Source organism: Maniola jurtina, chromosome 5 (genome assembly GCF_905333055.1).
Source record: "Maniola jurtina chromosome 5, ilManJurt1.1, whole genome shotgun sequence".
Lineage (NCBI taxonomy): Eukaryota > Metazoa > Arthropoda > Insecta > Lepidoptera > Nymphalidae > Maniola > Maniola jurtina.
The window spans coordinates 11,927,291-11,953,319 of record NC_060033.1 but is presented as its reverse complement, the minus strand read 5'-3'; the positions used below and the strand labels follow the sequence as shown (position 1 = coordinate 11,953,319).

At 35.9% G+C, this 26,029-nt stretch overlaps 2 protein-coding genes across 7 annotated transcripts in view; one reads left to right on the top strand and one right to left on the bottom strand.

Annotated features, from left to right (window-relative positions):
* Positions 1 to 215: 215 nt before the first annotated feature.
* LOC123865164 (exosome complex component MTR3) lies at positions 216 to 2,042 on the bottom strand. Of its 2 annotated transcripts, none has more exons than XM_045906034.1 (4): positions 1,776 to 2,042; positions 1,571 to 1,688; positions 1,239 to 1,398; positions 216 to 705 (listed from the first exon to the last, which is right to left on the bottom strand). In XM_045906034.1, exons 1-4 carry the CDS (start codon positions 1,936 to 1,938, stop codon positions 223 to 225), a joined length of 924 nt encoding a protein of 307 aa, XP_045761990.1. In that variant the 5' UTR covers positions 1,939 to 2,042; the 3' UTR covers positions 216 to 222. The 2 variants fall into 2 exon arrangements, with proteins under 2 accessions (XP_045761990.1, XP_045761989.1); XM_045906033.1 differs by having other exon boundaries at positions 1,767 to 2,040.
* A 1,160-nt stretch (positions 2,043 to 3,202) lies between these two features.
* LOC123865166 (transmembrane protein 165) overlaps positions 3,203 to 26,029 on the top strand; it is a 28,895-nt gene continuing 6,068 nt past the window's right edge. For 3 of the 5 annotated variants that reach the window (XM_045906037.1, XM_045906036.1, XM_045906035.1), the window contains exons 1-2: positions 13,016 to 13,419; positions 24,676 to 25,029. In XM_045906037.1, the coding sequence (XP_045761993.1) occupies positions 13,267 to 13,419; positions 24,676 to 25,029 (507 nt within the window). In that variant the 5' untranslated portion in view covers positions 13,016 to 13,266. Of the gene's footprint in view, positions 3,374 to 5,355; positions 5,474 to 12,986; positions 13,420 to 24,675; positions 25,030 to 25,658; positions 25,821 to 26,029 lie in introns of those variants that run through there. The other 2 variants (XM_045906039.1, XM_045906040.1) reach the window with 2 other exon arrangements.

The following is a 26,029-nucleotide window of genomic DNA, read 5'->3' as shown; positions in this document are numbered from 1 at the left end:
ACAGAAATAATCTGGCTGCTTACAGCATGATACTAAAATGCCTTGAATCACTATGATTGGGACTCTGCATATTTTTCATGTGAAACCAAACGTCAAGCACAGTAGAAATAAATTTCTAAGTTAATTAAGATTAAATTAGCTGTTAGACCATAAAGTGGGGCATTTACTATACTAAAATTACCTCAAAAACTAATTGAGGAATAACAAAAACAAAATTTGATTTCATCCACCATTTAATAACAACTTCCATTCTTCCATTTTTGCTTTTAAAGCAGCTTCTCGCACTTTTGCTTCCTCATGTAACTTCTTTTGTTGTTCCACACCTTTGACAACATTCTTTACAAGTATTTTTTGTATTTTAGGAACAATTTTCTTGCATTCTTGTTCTAAAATATCTGTGGCTTTGAGAACACAATCAACATCTAAAGAGCCTATTTGACGGAAGTCCGCTACTTGTTTTAATTCATGTAACATTGACATAGTGATAAGTCCATGGTTTGTTTTTGTATCTGGACTTGTTATGGCAAGATGTTCCTCAGGCTGGGTAGGGTCAACGAACATCTTGTCCCCAATTATAGCCACGGAACAGGCAGTGATGATGTCATACATGGGAACAGCAGCATTGGCTAGTGCCAGGCCAGCTGCATTGATAGCTGCGGCTAAACAAGAGCCATCATTTTCAAGGATGTATACAAAAATGTCTATCTGAAATAAATTATAAACAAGTATTATTACAACAAAATTGAATGTAGGTGCAGTGATTCAGTCAAGTTAATTAGGAACATCTGAATTACTAGATGATGGATGAAAAAAATATATTGGATCACGTTGAAATGTACTTAAATAAATTATAATATTAGTACTGATTCTGCACACAACTAAAGTTAAATTATATTTATAAAATATTAATAAAGTAAAATAATAATTATATTTTAAGATTTTTAAATTACTTATAATTATATTTATAGTATTTGCATCCTCTTTTTACTAATGTAATGTGAAAAGGACAGATCAAACCTCATGACTTTAGCTGCTAGTTGTGGGCCTATAGTTTAAATTAATTGTAGTGTGTACTAAAATTTAGTCTTGAAAATGTAAAATTCATTACCTTTTTTTAGCAATATTAAAAAGAATAAGATGCAGATACTCTAAATTTAGGTTAGCGAAAGACAATCGAATCGGCACTGTCAGAGTATAAACATTTGTTTTATTTTGATAAAACATTATTAAATACTTACTTGGAAATTAGGAAACAAATGGCGACACACTGTTGGTTCCAGAGCTTTCCTTAATGCTACTGACAGTGCCTTCTCTTCAGAGTCCGGAACATGAGGCTGTCTTTGGTGATGACAAGAGAAGGGTGCAAACTTTACTTCACAGAATAATTGACCAAGTGTACTGAAAGTAGAATATAGGTACAATACTAATAAATAACTAAATTATTAAGTATATTTATAATTTGGAGAAAACTTCTTTGGGATAATCACATATGAAAAGTATGTCACACAAAGTTCTAAGTCCAAGTTTATGCATGTTTTTATGATGAAAACAAATATCTAAAATATATTACCTGAACTCATTCTGGTGCATAGTCTCCCTAGGGTCGAAAACAGAGCACACAACTTTAGTTTTCTTCATCTCGATGTATGATGAGCCTTTTGCTTGCGAAACCATGTTTGAACGAGCATCTATGTAAAAATGTTATTCAATCAGAATGATTAATTTTATAGGCATTTAAACAGAAAAAAATATCAGAAAACACATACAAAACATACACATGGTCCGCGCCTCTTCTATTTCGCGCCCATCCTTACGATGTTCATTAGCATCAATCAATTCACTGTATAACTCATCGTAACTTTTTAAATAGTCTTCAGTGAAACGTTTATATGAAACACTATCTTCAGGGCCATTGAATCTTCTGTAATCTAAAGGCATTTTATGTTTTCTTTCTTATAATAAGCACGTTTTTAACAATATCAACAAACAACAATCACATTTGCCACAATTTTGTTAAATGTCAGCTCGTAGACTCGTAAGTTGTACGTACTACGTAATAGTTACATACTCTTTGGCTCGATTGCGGTTTGCGATTTTTTTTTCTTTAAATCTGGCTTTACTCTGATTAGCCAATGTCAAGTTTGTGATATTTTCAAGTTATTGAATTTATACGAGTATGGACTCCGTCTGCGCCAGCGCCCGCCGACATACGCGCGGCGCCCCTTTAGAGCGCTTCCCAGTCAGTTCTACCACCAAAAACACCAACTAACACAAAAACCAGCCACTCTTAACAAAAAAAAAAACACTCCAAACAAGCACAGCACGCGCGCCAGCAAACGCCATCACAGACGAAGTCCGGTTTGCGAATTACGATGGATTTGCGGTACAATGACATTGACAGCTACATTGTCACGATCGCATCGCAATCGCTTAGCTGCATTAAATACGAATCGAGCTGCAGAACAGTTGATGTGATCTTGGATGAATAATATTCTCTATGGTATACTCTGTCTGGGTGTTTCAGAATGTACAGTCAGAATGGGAAGAGGAGGGTTATGTTATTGGTCTGTGGTTTGGACTTCGTCTGTGTTGGTGTTAGCTGGCGGGCGTACTCTGCCTTTTTGGAGTGTTTTTTTGTTAAAACTGACTGGAAAGCGCTATAAGGGGGTGCCATGCGTATGTCGGCGAGCGCCGGCACAGACGGGGTCCATACTTGTATAGTTTAAGGTGGAAGCGACGGGCCTGCCCGCGAAATTCTAATTTAGTTTGGCTAATTGGTAAAGAAATTAGCTGTAGTATCGACTAAAGTGTTAGAATTAGTCGATACTACAGCTAATTTTTTTAACCTGGAACCTTTCAAGTAAAGATTTTTATATAAACCTGTGAGGATGATACTGCCATTGTCGCAATTGAAAATTCCATAAGCCTACGTTGTCGTATTAGTTTAAAAAATGCGAAAAACCAAATTAAATTTGATTTTCGCGGGTAGGCCCGTCTCATGCCCCTTAACTAATTGTAACTTGTTACAAATAACTACAAACTTGACATTGGCTGGTCTTTGTAAAGCCAGGCGAGAGAGAAAAAAAAATGAGGATGGTTTTAACTACCTACTATGATGTTCCTCTGGGTTTCCTGCAATTTTTGGTTCCCATAGTCAAAATAGAGTGAAAGTGGCACTTTGACAACTCAATGTCAATAATTTTTTTTTCTGGTGGGTGATGTGAGAATATGTCAATAAAAAATTTGGAAAATTGAAAAATGTAATTTTTAAGATAAATTAAATTAATTAAATAAAACAATCATCGATTTGAGATGTTAAATGGTTAATTTATTACCCAAGTGTACGACAATTTTACAGCATCTTTATATTAACGTAAGTTTTGTTCGATGGTGTATGATTAGCCTTCGATTGTTGGCGTTTTGTACATTCACTTCGAGATTTATGTTGAACCGGTGACATCTTAAATGCATTAGAAACGGTTTATAATTAGAAAAACACGAACTTAGTCTTATTAGTTATATACAAGGACTATCAACGTACAACTCAAATTGCTGGGTCTAGTACTCGAGATTTTACATGTGGGTTCTCTATTTAGTGGAGACATTTATGCTGTAGGAATATTTAAAACCACACGAATCAAGTAGCTAGTTAATACTCCACATACCCTCTTCATCATCAGGAATAGAATCATAATTCCAGTGAGCCCTTAAATTTCTGTCTGGACAGTCCTAACAATATTTTTTAGCCTTAGGGTTCATTTAGGATCAGATAGACTGACTTGACAAGCAGAGATAGACCAGAAGTTGCAGTGTTTGATGTATATGCTCAGAGAAGCTCGAGCTCAAAAGAGCAGCCAACCATTAATGTTCTCGAGTGACCTCTTTTTTAATTTTTTTATTTACAAGCTTTTACATTGCTGTATGTCAGGACTGTCCTCTTGTCAACAAAGAAATTAAAAGAAAGAAAAAAACCTTATTTCAATTCTTAAAACTTAGTTCTAAATAATAATGATCAAAATTTGATTTGCTCTCTGCACCAGTTTATCTTAAAGGATGTTTGATGTGTACAAATGTTTTTGTTTCTAGTGATGGTATGTGGTACCCAGTATTTCAAATTGTTTTTGACTTAAAAAGCTCTTGAAACATATATTCAATGTTTCTAGATAACTCGTAATGTTTTGATGTTTGACTTAATCTTTCCTGCAGCTTATAACTTTTACTTTTGAGTCAGGGATAACTATTTAATATTTATCTTCTTGACAGTCACATTTTAATGTAAATAACAGTTATATACCGGGATTATTATAATGGAGTCTAGGAATCTAATTTGTATTATATTATAATTTAATAGTGGTCAAGGTTTAGTCTTATCATAAAGCTAAGTATGGTTTAAGCCTAAGTTTACTAGAGCGTATTGCAAGATTTTTTTTAACGATTGCTAGTCTTAATAATTCAAACCTCAAAACTACGTCATTATTCTGAGTGTTATTTAAAGGTCAAAAAAAAATTAGACTACTAGAGGTTGTCTGTCCACCCAAGCAAATAACATGGTTATTGTTGCTCATTGAAATGAACTTGCCACTTCAATAATATTCTGTAACTGAGTTTCAAAGTGTTTCATTTGTTATTCTCTAAGTTAACAAGACAGCACAGGTGAATTCTCTTTACAATAATTAATTTAATTCAGAACTAGCTTATAGTTGTGACTTTGTCCGCATGGACTTCACAAATTTCAACCCCCTATTTTACTCCGTTAGGGGTTGAATTTTCCAAAAATCCTTTCTACATGCCTACATCATTATAGCTATCTGCGTGCTAAATATCATCAGCCTGATTCATCCAGTAGTTTGAACTGTGCGTTGATAGATCAGTCAGTCAGTCAGCTTTTCCTTTTATATTTATATAGATATACCTACTAACTAGCTGATAATAGTTTTGATTTGATATCTAAATATTATGTTTATTTAAGGCTATTGAGTACTTGACTAAAACTCCAAAAGATAATAATCTAACTATAGTTACTTAAATTATCATAATTTGTATTGTTTGCTAATAATATTGGATCATCTGCATATTTATGCAAATTATACCTTGCTTTTTCATCTTCATTCATGTGCAAAGATCATGATTAGAGATCTTGAGAAGCTCCCCCCCTCTCTATAAAATAAGGCTTTATGATGCAGACTGTAAGTTGACTCTTACATGGTAGCTTTTGGGTTTCTTACCAGTTTTGTACTCTCAGTACTACTACTATAGACCTCTGAGTGTATGGTAGTCTATGTAAAAAGGTTTTTTCAGCATCCTTAATAATAGATTATTTTGTTGTAACCTTTTACTTATTTTTATAATTTCCAGCTTGAGAATGCTGCGTCGGAGGACATTCTTCTTGGCTGTGGTGGCGTTTGTAGCGACATGGGCGATATCGAGTGCAGACGACCCTCCCCCTACTGCCTCCCCTTCCCCTACAACAGAGGTACCTATGCTTTTTACAGTAATTGCAAAACAAATAGCCCAAAAAAAGTTGCTGCTTGCAGATCAGATACATATAAGAGGATGCCAAAAAATTACCAAATCATTTATTAATGGACGGACATAGGCTACTTTTTATCCCAGAAAATCAAAAATTTCCCTCAGGATTCTTACAGGCCATTCTGTTAACCGATTTATATGGAATTTCGTACAGAGGTAGCTTGCGTCCTGGAAATTGACATAGGCAACTTATCATCCAGAAAAAACTAACGAATTCCCACGGGATTTTTAAAAACCTAAATCCACGCGGACGAAGTCGCGGGCATCATCTGGTAACTAGTTATTTATAATAGACTAAGCAGCTTTCACTGATGCTTCTATATATAAGTGCTTCGAGTTTTCCAAATGTTTGTCCAATCTATTCTTGAACTGGTTAACAGAGCTTGATATAACCGCATCCTTGGGCAATTTATTCAACATATAAACAACTCTGTTGGTCAGTAAGTGTTTTACTGGTGAGACTACAGGCCGGAGAACATGATGTCGTGATAGTGGGTTTCGCGTCATTGTCGTTAGTGTCACATGCGTGCTGCGCTGGCGACCTTAGGTAGAGTAATAGTAGTACTTATATTTTTTGCTGAGGAGGTTTCGAGACAGAGGACATCTGATCAGATGGTCGCTGGTCGGGTCACGTGACCACAATACGAAATGTTACTCTATCTTGTTACGAGATGGCGCTCACAGTCGCAATCGTGTTTATATTCCTGCAAGTAATAGTATTGCAGTTTCTGTTTTGGCACTATGCAATTACTGTGTAAAAATTAAGATTGACATCAGCAAGTCAGTCGCTTACAATTTTGTTTAGTAACAGCTCTTATTTACAGTTTAAGAATAGGTGGGTACAACAAAGTATAAAATCATAAAATTACATTGGTAATTCTTTTTTAAGGGAAAACCGCAAAATAACTTCTTCGCCGTATCACAGATAGTATTAGGTAGCTATTATAGACAGAGAGGTATATATTTTACTTTTCAAGAAATTACGTGCACGAAGGCTTTTTTGTTCACTTGCTAATGATTGTAGCAGGCGTTGGCCGGTGACACTTAAAATTACTTAAACGTACCTATGTACATAATAGTTCCGTTAGGAACAGTAGGTAATTCTGGCACTGGGCTTGCTACTCGTAAGTCCGGTTTTCAGGCTTAAATATCTATACTGGCTGCTATGATAAATACGAAAGTGTGTCTGTATGTTTCTCTGTTAGCTTTTCTCGGCCCATCCGTTTAACCGATTTTGACGTTTGGTACAGAGATAACTCGCACCCTGGGGAAGGATATAGGCTATACTTACGTTATTCTTTTTTTTTTTAAAGATACAAGTAAGGTCTTGAATGCAGTCTCACCTGGTATTAAGTGATGATGCAGTCTATGATGGAAGCGGGCTAATCTGGAAGGAGCATGGCAGTTTTTCTTAAACGCTTACGGCATCGTACCGGAACGCTAAATCGCTTAGCGGCATAACTTTGCCGATAGGGTGGTAACTAGCCACGGCCGAATCCTCCCACCAGGCCAGACTGCAGAGAATTAGAAATTAGAAAATTCTAAACCCCTACCGGGAATCGAACCCGGGCGCTCCCTCGAATAAGACCACAGCGCTTACCACTGCACCAGGGAGTTCGTCCAATTCAAGTACTTATTCGTTCAAGTATTGGTTCCGTTTCCATGTAATGAAATGCGTACAGAATCTCTGAGGTTCAAAAAACCGGCCTAGTGCGAGTCAGACAGAGGTACGGAACCCTAAAAATCGTCTCATTTATGTTCTTACTAGTTTGCGATAATTTATGATTTTTTGCGATAGTTTATGCAACCTGACATTTACTCCTTTGCAAAACGTGCAATTTTGCTGTCGCATTTAATTTTTTGGATCCCTCCCAATGGCTATTAAAATATGATGTCTATTGAAATTATTCTTGCCAATTTTTCCTCATGGAATTCTTTCATTTTTTGTATATAATGTGGTTATCAATATTCAGACATTTATTACGTATATTATTGTCTTTAAACAATAATAAATAATTATCAAAGCCCGATTTTAAAAAGTTATGTAATTTTTTACGTAATTTTTTTTTTTGTATAAATTAAATGCATTATATATAATCATATGCGATCATCATAGTTTGAATGAATAATCCAGAACATACAATTAGGTACCTACTTACATACGCCCAAAAACCTGATGAGTAAACATATTATGTTTTACATCCATTGTTTTTCATAAAAATGAGCGAAGTATTTCTTTGTAAGCTGTAGCTTTTGTTCAACAATCTTTTATTATGAAAATTAACGAGTACGTATGTTAAGCATAGCGGACAGAGGTATTCCCCTTTCGGGTTCTTATTGGCTAAGCGGAAAACGCTCAACACCTGTCACTTACTATATGCATCTAAATAATGTGGTAAATAACAGCGTGTATAGAATAAATTATAATTCCATATTGACCGTTCTACATTATTCCAGTAGCATTGCAGTTCAGTTATATAGTCTTGCTCTGTATTTTTACTACAGTAATGTGAACAGAGTTACAATTTTAATGAAGTCAAATGTGCCAGCAAATTGTACTATTTAATAATTTTAAATACATACTTATCAAAAATTGCCTAACCGGCAGGATTTGACGACCCAGGGGATTCGTAACCAACTTAGTTTCGTTTCGGTTCGCTGCCGCTTAACTTAGGTATAATAAACAAAATATAAACCTGCAAAAAATCTGTGCCAATTATTTGCATTGCAAAATAAATAAAGAAACAATAATAATTTCAAGAAGTGTGGATATATTTTTAACATGCACACCTGAAATGCCCCCTCCCCGTTATGCCTATAGTCAGGTATAGATAATAATAGATCTTTAAATATGACTAAACTCGTCCTAGTTATGAAGTGCGACCTAGATAAGGCTGTTGTTTCAAGAAAATGAGGCAATAAGGACACAGTTATTATCTCAATAATTCTTTTATTTATGCGGGCTGGTTGGCTCGTCACGTCAGAATTGAATTTTAAATTGATTACCATTGCCATTGATAAGTAATTAGGTACCTTACTACTATAGTACGCGACAGGTCGAGATGGCAACCGAGGTGTGAGGCGGAGGGACGCCCCGCACACCCGCACGTCACCCGCGTTATCCCATACCGAGTTGGCGCGGAGGCTGTGCAGGGCGTCCCCAACCCGATGGCCATGTCGATCATTGTCGACCTGTCGCGAACTATAGGCAGTCGAACGAAGGGGGTCTTACGTATGGTATAGGCATTTTTTAGATAAAAGTGGTCCGTCTAAATATATACATATTGCGCCTAAGACTTCGCCAGTATTTTGTCTACTTAGGAAAAGCAATAATAATATTAAATTAATATTTTGGTACTGGGTTATAATTTTCTGGAGAGATATGTTCAAAATTGGTATAAAATAAATATAGCTATGTTATAACTTATTTCTTTCATAATAATAAAGTCAGAAAATATTCAATGCCACTGATAGCTTTTATAGACTACAGGCCCATGTTTAAAAATGGGTGGGTCATATGAACCACCAGGTGACGTATACAGGACGATATAAGAGCATAAAATAATAAGTTTCAGCACTATGCCGTCACTTGTAAGCTGTCCAACAGAGTGCTGGTGAGAATTGAAAAGTGCAGGTAGAGTGAGTACATTTTGGTCATATATTTTTGTACGGCATTTTTACCATCGATAGATCCATGAAAAATAATAAGAAAGCGCGCAGTGCCGTAAAAAAATTGTGCGCCACAAAGTCAGTAAATGTTTTGATTTTCTGACAATTTCCGGGGTAAATTTGGTCATTTAATTCTGTACGGCACTAGTTTCATACTGTTTCAATACAGCCTCTAATCCATTATTCCGCAACGCCGTACAAAAATCATGCGACAAGGGGAAAAAATTGAGGGTAGCAACCCCCTCTCTTTCCGTGGTCCGGGGGGTGATTTGAAACAACATAAAATTAATTTATTTTGAAAGTGTTTTATGCATAGATAATATTTTTTTACATGCCGTACATTTTCGTTGGTCCAAAGGTTTGTAGGGGATGTGGATATTATATACACACCCGTTCACTTCAGTTAGACGGCATAGTGATTTTATCATATTATCAATTGTTCTCTTCAAAAATATGTTAATGCCGTACAGTATCAGATGGCCATAAAGTACTACACCCTTAAAATGGTAGCGTCATTTTCATCAGCCTAAAAGATATGGTCTGCATTAAAATGTACGGCATAATTTTTTCCTAATTTATTTATCTTAATACTATTTAAAACAAGGGAAAAGCGTAGAAAATTGCTATATTTTATTAATCTATGAATATTTAAACTTTTGCAATAATTTGAAAAATTTCAGTTTTTGTATTTATCTATAATTTTTTTAGAACAGTTTCTTTTGAACGGCAATACTATATAACAATAGTATTTTACACTATCATGTTAAAAAAAAAGTTGCCGTACAGAGTCAAATGATTTTACAGCTTTAAAAATTAAGTATACCATGAAATTAAGATAATTATTGATACACATTCAAATGAACACTAATTTTTTTACGGCATTATTTTTAATAGTACTTTTGAGTGCTAGATAATGTTTTGGGTACTTTCTCAAATCACCCCCCGGACCACGGAAAGAGAGGGGGTTGCTACCCTCAATTTTTTCCCCTTGTCGCATGATTTTTGTACGGCGTTGCGGAATAATGGATTAGAGGCTGTATTGAAACAGTATGAAACTAGTGCCGTACAGAATTAAATGACCAAATTTACCCCGGAAATTGTCAGAAAATCAAAACATTTACTGACTTTGTGGCGCACCATTTTTTTACGGCACTGCGCGCTTTCTTATTATTTTTCATGGATTTATCGATGGTAAAAATGCCGTACAAAAATATATGACCAAAATGTACTCACTCTACCTGCACTTTTCAATTCTCACCAGCACTCTGTTGGACAGCTTACAAGTGACGGCATAGTGCTGAAACTTATTATTTTATGCTCTTATATCGTCCTGTATACGTCACCTGGTGGTTCATATGACCCACCCATTTTTAAACATGGGCCTGTAGTCTATTACTAAAGTGACGAGTTCAAATTTTTCTCTAAAAGGAAGATGTTCCGGCAAATATTTTGATAACCTAGTTAAGTAACGAAGTGTATGCTTATTCTATAGTGTAACATATCGTGCAACTCCCATAATATACGGTCAAAAATCACATTCTCAGTTTAGACACAGGTCCTAACTCCTAAGTAAGATGTTTGCGAAATCACAGAAAGCGAAATGAGTAACAAGACACACTTACGTGATATTACTGCGCGTAACCTGATAGAAGCACATGTTTTATTTATAAGGCAAACCGGACAGCTATGCATTTCTTGAACTCATCTGACCACGATCACAAATGCCATCTATGATTATAAACAATTTTTTTTGAACGTGATTTTAAAAAAATAAGTTGGGGAACATAAATAAATAAGTTAATCAATTAGATTTATTATTTTATTAATAGATAAGTATTATGATATAAACTCAATTAAAATGTTGTTGTTCTACATTATTAAAACATCTGACTGGATAAAAACACTCGCAATATACTTAGTAACGTTTATCCATTAATAGTCAATTTTTAGGGTTCCGTATCCGAAAGGTGCCAACGGGAACCTATTCTTAATAATCTGCTGTCAGTCTTCTATCCGTCTGTCTATCACCTGAAATTTTCATAGAACGTGTATTTCTATTGCCGCTATAACAACAAATAATAAACAATTCAAATTGGCTGCCATGAGTACTAAAAAAATTAAAAAGTGTTATTTCTTTTACGATGGTACGGAACCCTTCGTGTGAGAGTCGGACTCGCGCATGGCCGATTTTTACACCGGGTAAAAATAACGTATTACTGGAAGACTTTATGGCCGATTAAACTCACTTTAGATAATAATTTCGATTTTGGTATACCTGAAAATAAGCAGTGATAACTGATAGCCTAGTTAGCCTGGTTAGGACGTCGGCCTTCTTTTCGGCCGGTCGGGGGTTCTAACTTTTTGGATTTATGAGCGTTTTAAGAAATTAAATATCACTTGCTTTAACGGTGAAGGAAAACATCGAAGGGAAACCGGCGCGCCTGAGAGTTCTCCATAATGTTCTCAAAGGTTTGTGTCTGCCAATCCGCACTGGGCCAGCCTGGCCGACTTTGACCTAATAAACCCTTCTCATTCTAGAGACCTGTGCTCATTAGTGGGCCGGCGATGGGTTCAGCATGATGATGAAGGATTCCTGAAAGTTACATTCAAATGTGACCTTAGTCTTTAAATAACTTCAGACTCATAAACTTACAATCGCAAGTCATTACTTATTGTCGCTAGATAAAAGAGTGTTAAACAATGTCGGTTCGGTATGTTAGTCATGTGTATCGTAAAGCGTCACAGTTAGTTTACTTTGCCAGAAATAATGCATTAGGAGGCACCTACATTGTGATGGCCTAGAGTTTTTGGTGTAAAGTTAGTAAAATCTCTGATAGCCTAGTGGTTAGAACGTCCGGCTCCTAATCGGAAGTCGGGTGTTCGATCCCGGGCACGCACCTCTAACTATTCAGTTATGTGCGTTTTTAAGCAATTAAATATCACTTGCTTAAACGATGAGGGAAATCATCGTGAGGAAACCTGCATGCCTGAGAGTTCTCTATATACTCAAAGGTGTGTGAAGTCTGCCAATCCGAATTGGGCCACCGTGGCAAACTATGGCCTAAACCCTTCTCACTCTGAGAAGAGACCCGAGCAGTGGGCCGACTATGGGTTGATCATGAAAGTTTTTGGTGACTGTCAAGTAAATTAACCTCGGAATCAGGGCCCTGAGTGTAATTTTTTTAAATAACGAGCAAACGAGCAGGCGATCAAATCAAATAAAAATCAGGATATTAAGTTAAAAACCGGCCAAGTGCGAGTTGGACTCGCACACAAAGAGTTCCGTACCATCGTTCAATATATACCTACGTAGACACCTAACACTTTTATGTAGAACACTGTAAGTTAATGTGATTTAGTAAATCAATTTTTTCGTGAACACATTTTTTTTGTCATATATTTAATTAGTATTTTCAATTTTCAAAGTGAGGTAACTATACCAAGTGGAGTAAGTATCATATGAAAAAGATTTACCTGTACATTCTTAGACAGATTTTTATATGTTTTTATGCATAACAGTTTTTAATTTATCGTGCAAAATATCGAAAAAATATGCGGGTACGGAACCCTCGGTGCGCGAGTCTGACTCGCACTTGGCCGGTTTTTGGCATATTCTCCGATCCAATTTTTTGCGTGCGTTTATTTTAGTCGAAATTTTTTACACCTTTCACATGTGACCGTGATTAAAAAAAAGTACGACTCAAATAAACTTTGACGATTATAAATCCCAACAATTACTATCAGCTCTTAGCTTTTGAATACACTACACAGCCTTCAACTAATTGATTCCGCCAGTTTTCCAAACTAATGTATTTATTTAGTGAGTAGTCACTTCGCGTATCCACGAGCGATTGGTCGTACGCCATCGACCAAGCGGGCTGTACTACGTAAATAATAATAAAATATTATTATCAGATGTGCTAAGATTAGTTTATCAGTTACCATACAAATATGCGGTCGGATTTGGCGCGAACCGTCAGTGCTTTGTTTGGGGCGAGTGGAAGTTACGAGTACCTTTGTGACTTGTGTTGAATTTTCAAATGTGATCGTGCATATTGATATACGAAAATGAATTTCACGGATACCACGGAGTTTTCAATCCCTACGGAGTTTTTCACTCCTACGGAATTTTTCACGCCTACGGATTTTTTTTCCACAACAATGACTCCTGAACCGGCGTCCAGTGATGTCCGGGGATGGCTCACGGATTTGATAATGAAGGTTTGTTGTAACTTTTTGAATTTTCCAATGTGACGTGCTATTGAAATATAAACAAGTGTAAATTAAAAATTTATAACACCCCCGACAAGTGAAGGCATCTTGACATCTTGACATTTTGTCAATTGACATAATATTAAGAACCTAACGGTTATCTAACCTTCTTTTCTACAAGAAAACTAGAAAAGAGCTGATAACTCTTAAACGGCTGAACCAATTTTTTTGGATTATAGCTAAGAACACTCTCGATCGAGCCACCTTTCAAACAAAAAAAAGTAAATTAAAATCGGTTCATTCGTTTAGGCGCTACGATGCCACAGACAGATACACAGATACACACGTCAAACTTATAACACCCCTCTTTTTGGGTCGGGGGTTAAAAATGAATTTCACAGATTTTATTACAAAGTTTTCAACCCCTACGTAATGTTTCAGTCCCACGGAATTTTTCACACCTAAATGACTCCTGAACCGGCGTCAAGTGATGTCCAGGGATGGTTAACGGATTTGATAATGAAGTTCAGTTTAGAATAATAAGTTTTCATTCAAATTTATTAAGAGAAAAACATCCATTGTTGTCATATTGTTAAATAATATAACCTACCTATTAATATATAAAATTTGCCGTTTGCAAACTCATGTTTAACATGACAAGTATTTTCTTATCTATTAATTAATGGTTTTTCAGATAGGTCTTTACTAAACGCTGTCACGTCAATATTCAAATGAGAACCAAACTACGATTGTATGGGCGAGTGACGGAGAAACGTGTGTTACTTAACTGCCGATTTTTGATACGTAATAACCTATTATACAAAAGTAAACTATATTAACTATAACTTTTATAACCCCCGACCCAAAAAGAGGGGTGTTATAAGTTTGACGTGTGTATCTATGTATCTGTCTGTGGCACAGCAGCGCCTAAACGAATGAACCGATTTTGATTTAGTTTTTTTTTTGTTTGAAAGGTGGCTTGATCGAGAGTGTTCTTAGCTATAATCCAAGAAAATCTGTTCAGCCCTTTGAAGATTATAAGAGGTTTTTGTGTCGGGGGTTTTTAAATTTTGCAACAATTATTGAATTTGAGGTAAAAAATACCGTGGTTGATTGGGTTATGATTGCGTAAAATGACATATAATTGTCATCAAAAAAATTATTATAACTAGCGCCTCTACAACTTCTCTATGTATAGTAGAGTTCTAAGTAGGTATAAAACACAAGTGTTTGATTATATAAACATTAACAATCCTTCCGATTGTTTCTGTATATATATATATACAATAAACCGCTATTTGATAATATTCCTTTGGCAGTACTTAGGTACCATTGTCTTCACTTATAATAAACCATTAGCACACGCTTGTCCGTAAAAACCAACGTTCATTTAATTTAAAGGTTTTTTCTTACTAAGCGAGGGTTTTGACGTTTGATAAAAAGTCGCTGATTGGACTAGTAGTCATCATCCCTATTGCCTACATCTATGATTGCCTATAAATCTGCCATAGACATACATTAAAGGGTTCCGAAAACGCTCTAATAATATAATTGTATGCTGTGATTGTATAAAAATATTTGCAATTTTTTTAACATTTAAAAAAACTAAATTTGGTGTGCTTTGCATACATTAAATCTGTTACTTTTATCAAGGCAATATAATGCACAAGCAGATGCGTTTATTGTACTATTTAGATTAATAAATAATTATATTGCAAACTCGAACTTCGAAGCTACCTTCGAAGCATTGACCTCCAAACGGATATTTTTAAATTTAATTTACTTTACATAATACAAAAATGGTCATTTAAAGGTTGGAATTGTGGTATTATTTAACTCAAAATCATTAATTATACTGTTTGTTTGTTGGTTTTTATCCGTCTGTCTGTGTGCCACGCCACAATAACTATAACATTTTAAAAATAAACTAAGTAAACCTATTAAAATACCGCTACACAGAAATCTAGTATTTTAAATTTTAAAAAGAAAATTTTCAGCCTCCAAAACATAAAAAGTGTGAGTCGAGAAAATTTTGGTTTACATCTTCGAGCGATACTTTATTAAATAGATATTTTAAAATCATTGTGAAGTTTTTTAGACTTTTTTGAACCTACCTTTTAAGAATAAAAAGTTTTTGCAACTTTTGTATAGCTTCGGAACTCTACCTAATTCGTGTTGTAACGCCTACTTGATCAATTATTTTTTGGTGGTTACAAAATCCGCATGTAGGGTGGAGTTTTAGAGGTGAGGCGATTGGGGAAGAAGGTTAGGGCTCTTAGAGTGATTGTACTTTTATGTGGTGAGTCAACCTACCATACTAGGTAGGTTGAATAAAAATATAAAAAAATACCATGCTTATCTGGATTGAATAATAATTGTTTTTTTCTTTTTTTAAGTACATAGATAAAAACATAAAATGGTTTCTGTAATACATACTTTATAATAAATAGCCATAATATTATCCATACTCAATGTTATAATATGCTAAAGTATATCCTGCCTGTTACTTTTCACAGTCCATACGTATAAATAACTCATTTTGACGAAATTTGATACAGGTATAGCTTGCATCCCGAAGACAGAATAGCTTTTTTTCTATCCTGAAAAATCAAAAAAATTCCCACATGATTTTTGAAAACTTAAATCTATGTGGACGAATTTACCGGCATCATAATAGTCACACCCCATATTGTAAATGCGAAGTGCGTTTGTATGTTGATTTGTCCTTCAATCACGTTGCAACGGAGCAACGGGTCGATGTGATTTTTAACATGGGTGTAGTCCTGGAGAGTGGCATACTGCACAGTCTACTACTGTACTGCATACAGGCTACTTTTTCTCGCGGTAAATCGAAGAATTCCCACGGGTTTTTTAACGACTTAAATCCACGCGGACGAAGTCGCGGGCCTCAGCTAGTCACACTAATATTATAAAGGCGAAAGTTTATATGTGTGTGTGTGTATGTTTGTTACTCCTTCACGCAAAAACTACTGGACGGATTTGGTTGAAATTCGGAATGGAGATAGATAATATCCTGGATTAGCACATAGGCTACTTTTTATCCCGGAAAACCAAAGAGTTCCCACGGGATTTAGAAAAACCTAAATCCACGCGGATGAAGTCGCGGGCGTCAGCTAGTAATGAATAAATGACGTAATGGTGATCTCTGATTGAGGCAATATATTTTTGGAAAAAATCGGCCAACTGCGAGTCAGACTCGCGCACCAACGGTTCCGTACTCGGTTATTTTTTTCGACATTTTTCACGATAAATTAAAAACTATTATGCTTATTGCTTATAAATAAATAAACATCTGTTTTAGAATGTACAAGTAAAACTCTTGCATATGAGATACCTACCCTACTTGGTATAGTTATCTTACTGTGAAAATTGAAACATATTTTTTTTTTGTGTGATGTAACCACAAATTTACGGTTTTCGGATTTATTCCTTTACTTGTGCTATAAGAGCTACCTACCTGCCAAATTTTATGATTCTAGGTCAACGGGAAGTATGTACCCTATAGGTTTTCTTGATAGACACGACAGACGGACTGACGGACAGGCTGACAGACAGACAAAGTGATCCTATAAGGGTTCCATTTTTCCTTTTGAGGTACGGAGCCCTAAAAAGAGATTGACCTTCAAAGTTTGTTTATATAATAAGGTTACCGGGGGAACAGTTTCAATGCCCTTCAGAATTTGCCACTATAGGCATGCCTAGATTTGTAATTCCTTTTGGGTTTAATTAAAGATCATATCAGCATAATATTTCAAGTGGCATATCTTTAAATAAGTGTAATATTCCCTTTTTTATAATGCCGTTTTTTGTAAGTTCGTATGATCCGATTCTGAAAATACTTTCAGTGATATATAGCTACATTATCCCCGAGTGCTGCACGCTATAAATTACGTGAGCGAAGTCGCGGAAAAAGCTAGTAATTTAAAAACAGTCTTCATATTAGTATTTGAAAGAAATGCATTATTGTTTTCAAAGAAACGTTTACTCGAACCCTTCTTGCCCTATAAAGAATTAAAAACCTAGAGAGTGTGGCAAAAAATAAATGAGAATTGATACCGCAATTTTTATTTGAAGTATAGAAATGTGATGAAGAAATTCGATTTCTTTTGTTAAATTGTATAGAGATATCGCAACCATTAATGAAAAATGAGCTGACGGACGTCAAAAAGTGGCCATGAAAATATCCACTTAATCACAAATAGGAGTATATTTACTGAGGTGATTTATTTTAACATTATCCGAACAATTTAAGTTTAAGAATACAACGTTAGCGGTATTTTTTTTCGTTCTGCTATGAAATAATAAAGTAGAAGCGATAGTTCTTACCCGACTGCGGCGAAGCCCAAAAGAGGGTTGTGTGTTTGGTTGTCTTAAGTGTGCCTACGTACTTTATACTTTATCTAAGTGAATGATCCAAGGCGCAATCGGACTTAATCCGTTATTTAGCACTATCTTATTATAGTACTGTCAAAATAAGTGCTTAGGATTAATGTCGGTGTTGTTTGAGAATGGAACTTTATATCGTTTCGTATTGGTTTGATAAAATATGAATGATAAATGCCTTTATAGATAGAGATGCCACAGAGATATTGTTTACCAGCTACCCTACCATTTTCGCATTTTTAGAGTTCCGTATCTCCAAAGAAAAAGGAAACCCCCTAGGGTACTTCCCGTTGACCTGGAACCTTGTTTGGCAGGTAGCAATGTACAAGGGAACAATCCGAAAACTGTGAATTTGTGCTCATCTCACTAATATTATAAAGGCGAAAGTTTGTGTGTGTGTGTGTGTGTGTGTGTGTGTGTGTGTGTGTGTGTGTGTGTGTGTGTGTGTGTGTGTGTGTGTGTGTGTGTGTGTGTATGTTTGTTACTCCTTCACGCAAAAACTACTGGACGGATTTGGCTGAAATTCAGAATGAAGATAGATAATATCCTGGATTAGCACATAGGCTACTTTTTATCCCGGAAAATCAAAGAGTTCCCACGGGATTTTGAAAAACCTAAATCCACGCGGACGAAGTCGCGGGCATCGGCTAGTATCACAATAAAGATGTCTTGTACGATGGTCCGCTATAGAAATGTCACAGCGATATTGTTCACCATTACCCTACGATGTAAGTTTCTTTGTTCCACCGTTATTTCCAAATGCCTGAACAAATTAGTATAATGGAATATTATGGAGTAGGTATCGTTAGACAATAGACAATAGACAATCCCGTGTAGCACTAGTACAATTTTTTGAGATTCTACTTTTTGAGGCTACTTCTTGCAAAATGTTCATAAATTATAGCCTATAACTTTCTTAGATAATCCTTCTTTCTATTGGTGATAACCGTATGAAAATCTGTTCAGTAGTTTCTGAGATTAGCCCGAACAAACACGAACTCAGCGCGGCGGACAGGAATCAACATTGGCTTTCAAGGTTTGATTCACCTTAGTACGACCTTGTAGCCCCTAAAAAAGGTCTATTAGTGAATATTATTTACGTGTACCTACTTACCTACTAGTTTGATTTTCCGCTCTTCTATCTTTCTCTCTCTACTCTTTTCTTCATTCCTGGAGATCGTGTTCTTGCAGCCTCGTGTGGATTAATTGCTTCCATTGGCTTCTATCGGAAGCTAGTCTTGCAGGTCTGGTGCTCTTAGACAACTGTTTAACCATTCCAACTGAAAGTAATTAAATCAAGGACGACTAATTTTAACCAATTTTTATGGTTACGGTTTCCGCATTTTTTGGCAAATTAATTCTCATTGCCAAATTATTTATTTGCCTAGTTTACTGACACAGCATCATATTTCTGCACCAATATTACTTAACAAATTTCTTAATAAAAAAATCGGTCAAGTGCGTGTCAGGTTCGCATACGAAGAGTTCCGTACCATCGTAAAATAAATGACAATTTTTAATAATATTTTTAATTTCATGGTGGCCATTTTGAAATTTTTATTATTATTTTGTTATTATAGCGGCAATAGAAAAACACATTTTTTAAAATTTTAAGTCTCTTTCAAGGCTCACGAGATACAGCTCACTGACAGACAGACAGACACAAATGGGCGGATGGACGGACGGACGGACGGACGGACGGAGGACGCGTGGAGGCTTAGTAATAGGGTCCCGTTGGCACCCTTCGGGTACGGAACTCTGTCAACCTTTCCAATTTAATAGTTATTATATTTCCTTAATAATAATCCATACTATAATATTATAAATGCGAAAGTGCGTCTGTCTGTCTGTCTGCTACATTTACACGGCCCAACAGTTTAACCGATTCTGATTAAAGGTACAGGGTTAGCTTATATCCCGGGGACGGACATAGGCTACTTTTTATCCCGGAAAATCAAAGAGTTCCCACGGGATTCCTAAAGACCCATCTGCTTAACCAATTTGTATGAAATTTGGTACCGAGGTAGCTTGCGTCCCTGTTATTTATATAGGCAACTTTTTATCCCGGAAAATCTAACAGTTCCCACGGGATCTTTAAAAACCGAAATCCACGCGGACGAAGTCGCGGGCATTCTCTAGTTAATGATGAAAGTATGAATTTATCGTAGAGATTCTGCAGACTGCAAATAAAGTCATCATAGTACAAGAGCCAGGCAAAATCTTTTATAAGGAAGATTAAGTTAGTAAGAATTCAAAGGACCTTTAAGTGGATGTGTGTAGTGTGTACATAGCTAAAATGTTTACCACTGACGTCATTCTAGAGAACTTGGGAGGGGTGGAAAGAGCCATCGATACCTACTAATTAATTTGTGGAACGTTGGATAGTCTATTCATTGTGTCATAAGTCATAGCACCCTTCATGATAAAAAGTGCTTAATAGCCTCCTTCCTATTAGTAAACTAGATGCACTCAATCGTATTGGTTTCTCGTTGTGTTAATATGCTAAAAATGTATTTAAAAACATTCAAATTTAAAATGTATCGGCATCTCTTATTCGTGGTTTCTTTCTTAATACAGAATATAAATAACAATAAATTAATCTATCTAAACAAGTGTAAATTAAAAATTTATAACACCCCAGACAAGTGAAGGTTACAGTAACTAGAAAAAAGCTGATAACTTTCAAACGGCTGAACCAATTTTCTTGAATGATAGCTAAGAACACTCCCGATCAAACTAAAAAAACTAAATTAAAATCGGTTCATTCGTCTAGACGAAGTCACGGGCATAAGTTAGTAAAATTGAAAATACCAGCTTATGACTGAAACGTGTCGTGTGATTTCTGTAACAATTAAAATATATACTCGTATAGCGAATATAAGTTGTACTTTATGCGTCGTTACTGTTTAGGTATAGGTGTTATTACTTCGCCTGTGATGAATGCAAAATTGGTTTATCTTAGACTTTCGGTGGTAAACTCAATTAAGAGGGCTCTCTCCGTCACTCGTTTCATACAATCGTAGTTCCAATTTCATTTGAATATTAAGCAACCAAAGTCCATGAAATTTTGCAGACATATTCTAGAAACTAATATCTTTGTCCGTGGTTTTCCAGATTTCTATTAAAATATTCGGTTTCAATGTAACGCGGTCTTTAAAATTTTCATACAAATCTTTGAGCCCCTGTAATTTTGAAACTACATATTTTTAGAAAAATCTAAAACACCACAGACACAGATATTAGTTTCTAGAATATGTCTGCAAAATTTCATGGACTTTGGTTGCTTAATATTCAAATGAAATTGGAACTACGATTGTATGAAACGAGTGACGGAGAGAGCCCTGTTAATAACGCTTGATTATAATTTTCAGGTGTTATGACTAACTAATAAAGGTGCACAGAGTAACAAAGCGCAAAAAAATTAAGTACTACCTATAAATAATAAATTTTATTTGAGATAATCAAATGGGTGACACGTTTCTTGCGGAATCTTGTCTACTCATTGTTAGTTAGGACAATAAACATTCTGGTTAAGTACCGGGGAAATACTAAGTCGTAGAAGAAAATTGATTATAGGCAAACATAAGTGTCTCTAATCTACCTGTAATAAATTATATGCATTCAAAACGGTGATTGTATACGTTGACTAGTTTATCCCCGCGACTTCGTCCGCGTGGTACTTTTGGAAAAAAATTAAACGTTTCTTATTTTACCCGAAATTTTATCTTAAATATGAATTCACCTAGCTGGGTGAAACCTCTTAATTTTCATACGCGCTCTCGTACCATTATCATCAAATAACATCTAATCGCCACCCAGTGATGCTGTATGATAAATGATAATGAAATTAGTACCTACTGTGTCAGACAAGGCACGTGCAATCCTGCAATAAAATGATATGGTTTTAGTCACTAAGCAAGACGGTTAGCAATAATTATTATGGCGGTGTTTTTATTGCAATCGTGTAATTTATAAATAAAACATAAATAACTTCGCAACATAACATAATGTTATTACTCTACGAGTAACTCTACGAGTAAATAGGTAAAGGTAGTGTTTCGATGGCAGCACCCATTTATGGCGACACTTATAGAGTATAGTAGCTATTGAAAGTGAATCCTATATTCGTCCTGATCCAATAATCTCATGTACCAAAAACCAGCACTTGCAACGTAAGGGTAGGTAGTCTTAGTAAATAGTATTATGTAAAGCGTTGTCCTTGTCCCGCTCAATTTACTTAAAGCTCTGGCCTGGTTAAGGGCAGATGATATCTGTTCGCTATTATACTCATTAACGACTCGTCTCACTATGTAGTTTAAGCCTAAACGTATCTATGAGAACACGGCTTTGAAAGAAAAAAAAATAAAAAATTTAACACTCCATCAATGTAATTGTGGCAACACTGCCCTGCTGATGAACGTAGCAGAAACCGATTCGTCTCTGGCGATCTGTAGGAATTAATGAACAGGATGTAACTGTTGACGCAACAACGAAGGACCGTTAAAAATATAATGATGTGAAATGAGACCGATTCGTCTCTGGCGTTCTGTAGGAATTTATGAACAGAATGTAGCAGAGACCGATTCGTCTCTGGCGATCTGTAAGAATTTATGAACAGAATGTAGCAGAAACCGATTCGTCTCTGGCGATCTGTAGGAATTTATGAACAGAATGTAGCAGAAACCGATTCGTCTCTGGCGATCTGTAGGAATTTATGAACAGAATGTAGCAGAAACAGTGACGGATTAAGACTATTTGATGCCCTAAGCAATCCATGCCTGTGGGCCCCCCTATCCGTATGTCAACTAGAATCGGTCTTTAAACCTTAACCTCCTAAAAACATTAGTTTTTTTGTTAATTAAGATGATGAGATGTAACGTACCTACTTTATAAGTGGAGTAGGTGCGACAACAATCAAAAACCGGCCAAGTGCGAGTCAGACTCGCGCACTGAGGGTTCCGTACTCGAGTATTTTTTCCAACATTTTGCACGATAAATTAAAAACTATTATTCAGAAAAATAAATAAAAATCTGTTACAGAAAGACAGACAGACGGACGGACGAACGGACGGACGGACGGACGGACGGACGGACAGACGGACAGACAGACAGACAGAGGTACGGAACCCTAACAAAGCATAATTTATTTATTTACTGAAATGTGCCTTGCGGCTTTCGGGGGCATTCGAATTATTGTCGAATGCACAAGCGGGCAGCGAGTGGGCAAGCGGGAGTGGGGTTATGACTCTAGGTCGGTTTCTACTTACTTACTACTTACAACTTAAAACGCGCGAATTTTCAAATTAGTCCTAGAAACTTTTTTTGGTGACGTGAGAGTGAGACGTGATGCCCTAAGGACGAATTTTTTTTGTGCTTCTTCTGGTGCCCCCTCAGACATGATGCCCTAGGCAATTGCTTAATTTGATTAAGGGTTAATCCGTCACTGAGCAGAAACCGATTCGTCTCTGGCGATCTGTAGGAATTTATGAACAGAATGTAGCAGAAACCGATTCGTCTCTGGCGATCTGTAGGAATTTATGAACAGAATGTAGCAGAAACCGATTCGTCTCTGAAGTTTGTTCATCAGATATATTCCTTCTTAAAACAACTGAAGTTTGTAGTATATGCGAATAACGATAAATATAGACGCAGCCTTACTAAGGATCAAGTATCTCTTGAATCTGTACACAAATGAAGCGTTTGCTTTGATGTCATGGAAAAAACATAGAATTGAGATTGCATCAAACAAACAAAATAAAATGTGAGATTACGCCGGTAGACTAAATTGTAAAACACTATAAATAGATATTAGATGTCCTTCACGCGCTTTGTATTTTATCAAGATGCGAAATCTTAAGATTTTTTTTTTTTACTAAATAGGCATACGCTTGACTGGAATCACATCAAATAGTGGGTGATTATAATGGGGCTGACATGTACTTAGATTTAAAAAAAAGAAAAAATAGTAAGTAGGTAATGCAGCCTAAAGTGGAGCGCGCTTGCCTAGAGTTGATTTTGGGAAGACCGGACTATGAAAATGATCAGCGAGTTTATTGACTGACTAGCAAGGTCCGTGTGCATTATACATTTATACTAGCATGACCTTCAGATGCGTAAGTGCACCGCGTATCTATTAGACATTTGATAAAAGTATTTAGAAAGAAACAATAACATAAAGCACGTGCTGAGGTCGTATGCCACCTTGTGAACGTTGAATATATTATTATTCTAAGCTATTAGAATTTATGCATGCATGCACATACGTGAGACGACCTCTTTCTATGTCAAGACCTTTTTAAGCAGTCAAAATCTCTCTTTTAGCGATTTGGAGAGCTTGCTTCTCCGGACAAGTGTTCATAGACAAGAAATAAATGCCGAATCTATTTTACTCTCACTAATTTCAAACGATAGTAAATAATTTGATGATTTCAATGATAAAAATCCAATGAGCATGATGAATTATATGTTAACCGTGGATATCACACTAATCACACTTCACACTAATATTATAAAGACGAAAGTTTGTGTGTATGTGTGTGTCTATGTGTATGTTTGTTACCCCTTCACGCAAAAACTACTGGACGGATTGGGTTAAAATTTAGAATGGAGATAGATTGTACCCTGGATTACCACATAGGCTACTTTTTATCCCGGAAAATCAAAGAGTTCCCACGGGATTTTTGAAAAATCTACATCCACGCGAACGTAGTCGCGTGCATCAGCTAGTATTTACTATATGTATTATAATAACAGTATATATAAAATCCTGGCTGATTATTAAGCGTATATTCAAATTTCAGGAATACCTGATCGAATTGAACAAATTACCATCACCTAATTTTCTTTTTATTCTGCTTACAGAGGGCAGCAGTCCAGGGCAGTTTTTTGCAAGGATTCATCGCTTCCATATCCGTAGTCGTCGTGTCGGAGCTCGGTGATAAGACATTTTTCATTGCAGCCATTATGGCTATGAAACATCCCAGAATAATAGTTTTTGCCGGAGCAATATCTGCCTTGGTCTTCATGACGGTTCTTTCCGCGGCCTTTGGATGGGTGGCAACGGTGATACCGAGGGTGTATACGCATTACATTAGTGCTGCACTGTTCGCGATATTCGGTTTGAAAATGTTAAGAGACGGGTGGAAGATGGACCCGAATGAAGGGCAAGAGGAACTGGAGGAGGTGCAGCACGAATTAAAAAGAAGAGAAGATCAGGTATGGATATTTTGTTTAATAATTCCACATTATCTTAGTGATATATTTGTTGGTTAGTGAAAACTTTTAAAAGAATTTAAGATCATTAATTTATTCAACAATGTTTTTTTAGGGTTAGAATATTTTCTCACTTAAAATAGAAAACGATTTGCAATCATTCAATTCATATCTTCATCTGATAACTCGTACGTGCTTCTGATATTGATAGCGATCATGAAACCCAGAATAAAAAGCACTTATTTTACTATCTAATCTTGATCCTTCGTCAACCATCGAAACGATTGTACCCTGTCCCTAGATAGGTTTTGGTTTGAAATAGTTTTGTCTGACACGAGTAAAGTGAAGTGTTTGCCTAAAAAATCTGATAGAGCGATAAGAATTTTAATATTAGTTACTTACCAAATGTTGAATTCCTTTTTTAGCTATATTATTTTGTCTCGTTAATGTGTAACAAGCGTTTCCTTAGGTTATTTATTTGTCTAATGTATTTCATGAATTTAGTAGTTGTAATTCCCACTGAGAAACAGTTATTTAATTTTTTATAAAAAAAAGTACCTAGAATATGTTTTAATATCGTAAAGGATATTTTGGGGGTTTTAATTGGATTGAAGCCGTGTAACATCATGCAGGGCTCACCAAAAGAGCGATCGAGATCGCCCGAAGACGGAACGACGTCAGAGCGGTCAGAAAGGTCTCAAAGTCCTGGGCCTTCCCAAACTCCAGACGTAGAAGCCCCTAGGACACCAGAGGAGCCCCAAGCGGGACCCTCGACAGAATCTGAATCGTTGAGGGTGATCTTACGTCATTATGCCTGGCAGTACGAATGACACATTAGTTTTTTTTCTTTTAGCTTAGCTTTTTTTAGGTTTCGTTGCACAGATCACTTCACTTCTGCCTTTGAATATCAGCTTATATTTTTGAATATTGCAAAGGAATTCAGCATTTGAATCATTAAATATTTGACGTAATATTGAAGTTTGACCAAAAATCGTAATTTAAT

Excerpts from the sequence above, each read along its gene's own strand:
- LOC123865164 (XM_045906033.1), bottom strand. The coding sequence starts at position 1,938 with ATGCCTTTAGATTACAGAAGATTCAATGGCCCTGAAGATAGTGTTTCA. Across the intron at positions 1,689-1,766 it reads GCGGACCATGTGTATGTTTT|ATGCTCGTTCAAACATGGTT; the intron begins GTATGTGTTTTC and ends ATTTTTACATAG. Across the intron at positions 706-1,238 it reads ATTTGTTTCCTAATTTCCAA|ATAGACATTTTTGTATACAT; the intron begins GTAAGTATTTAA and ends AATTTATTTCAG.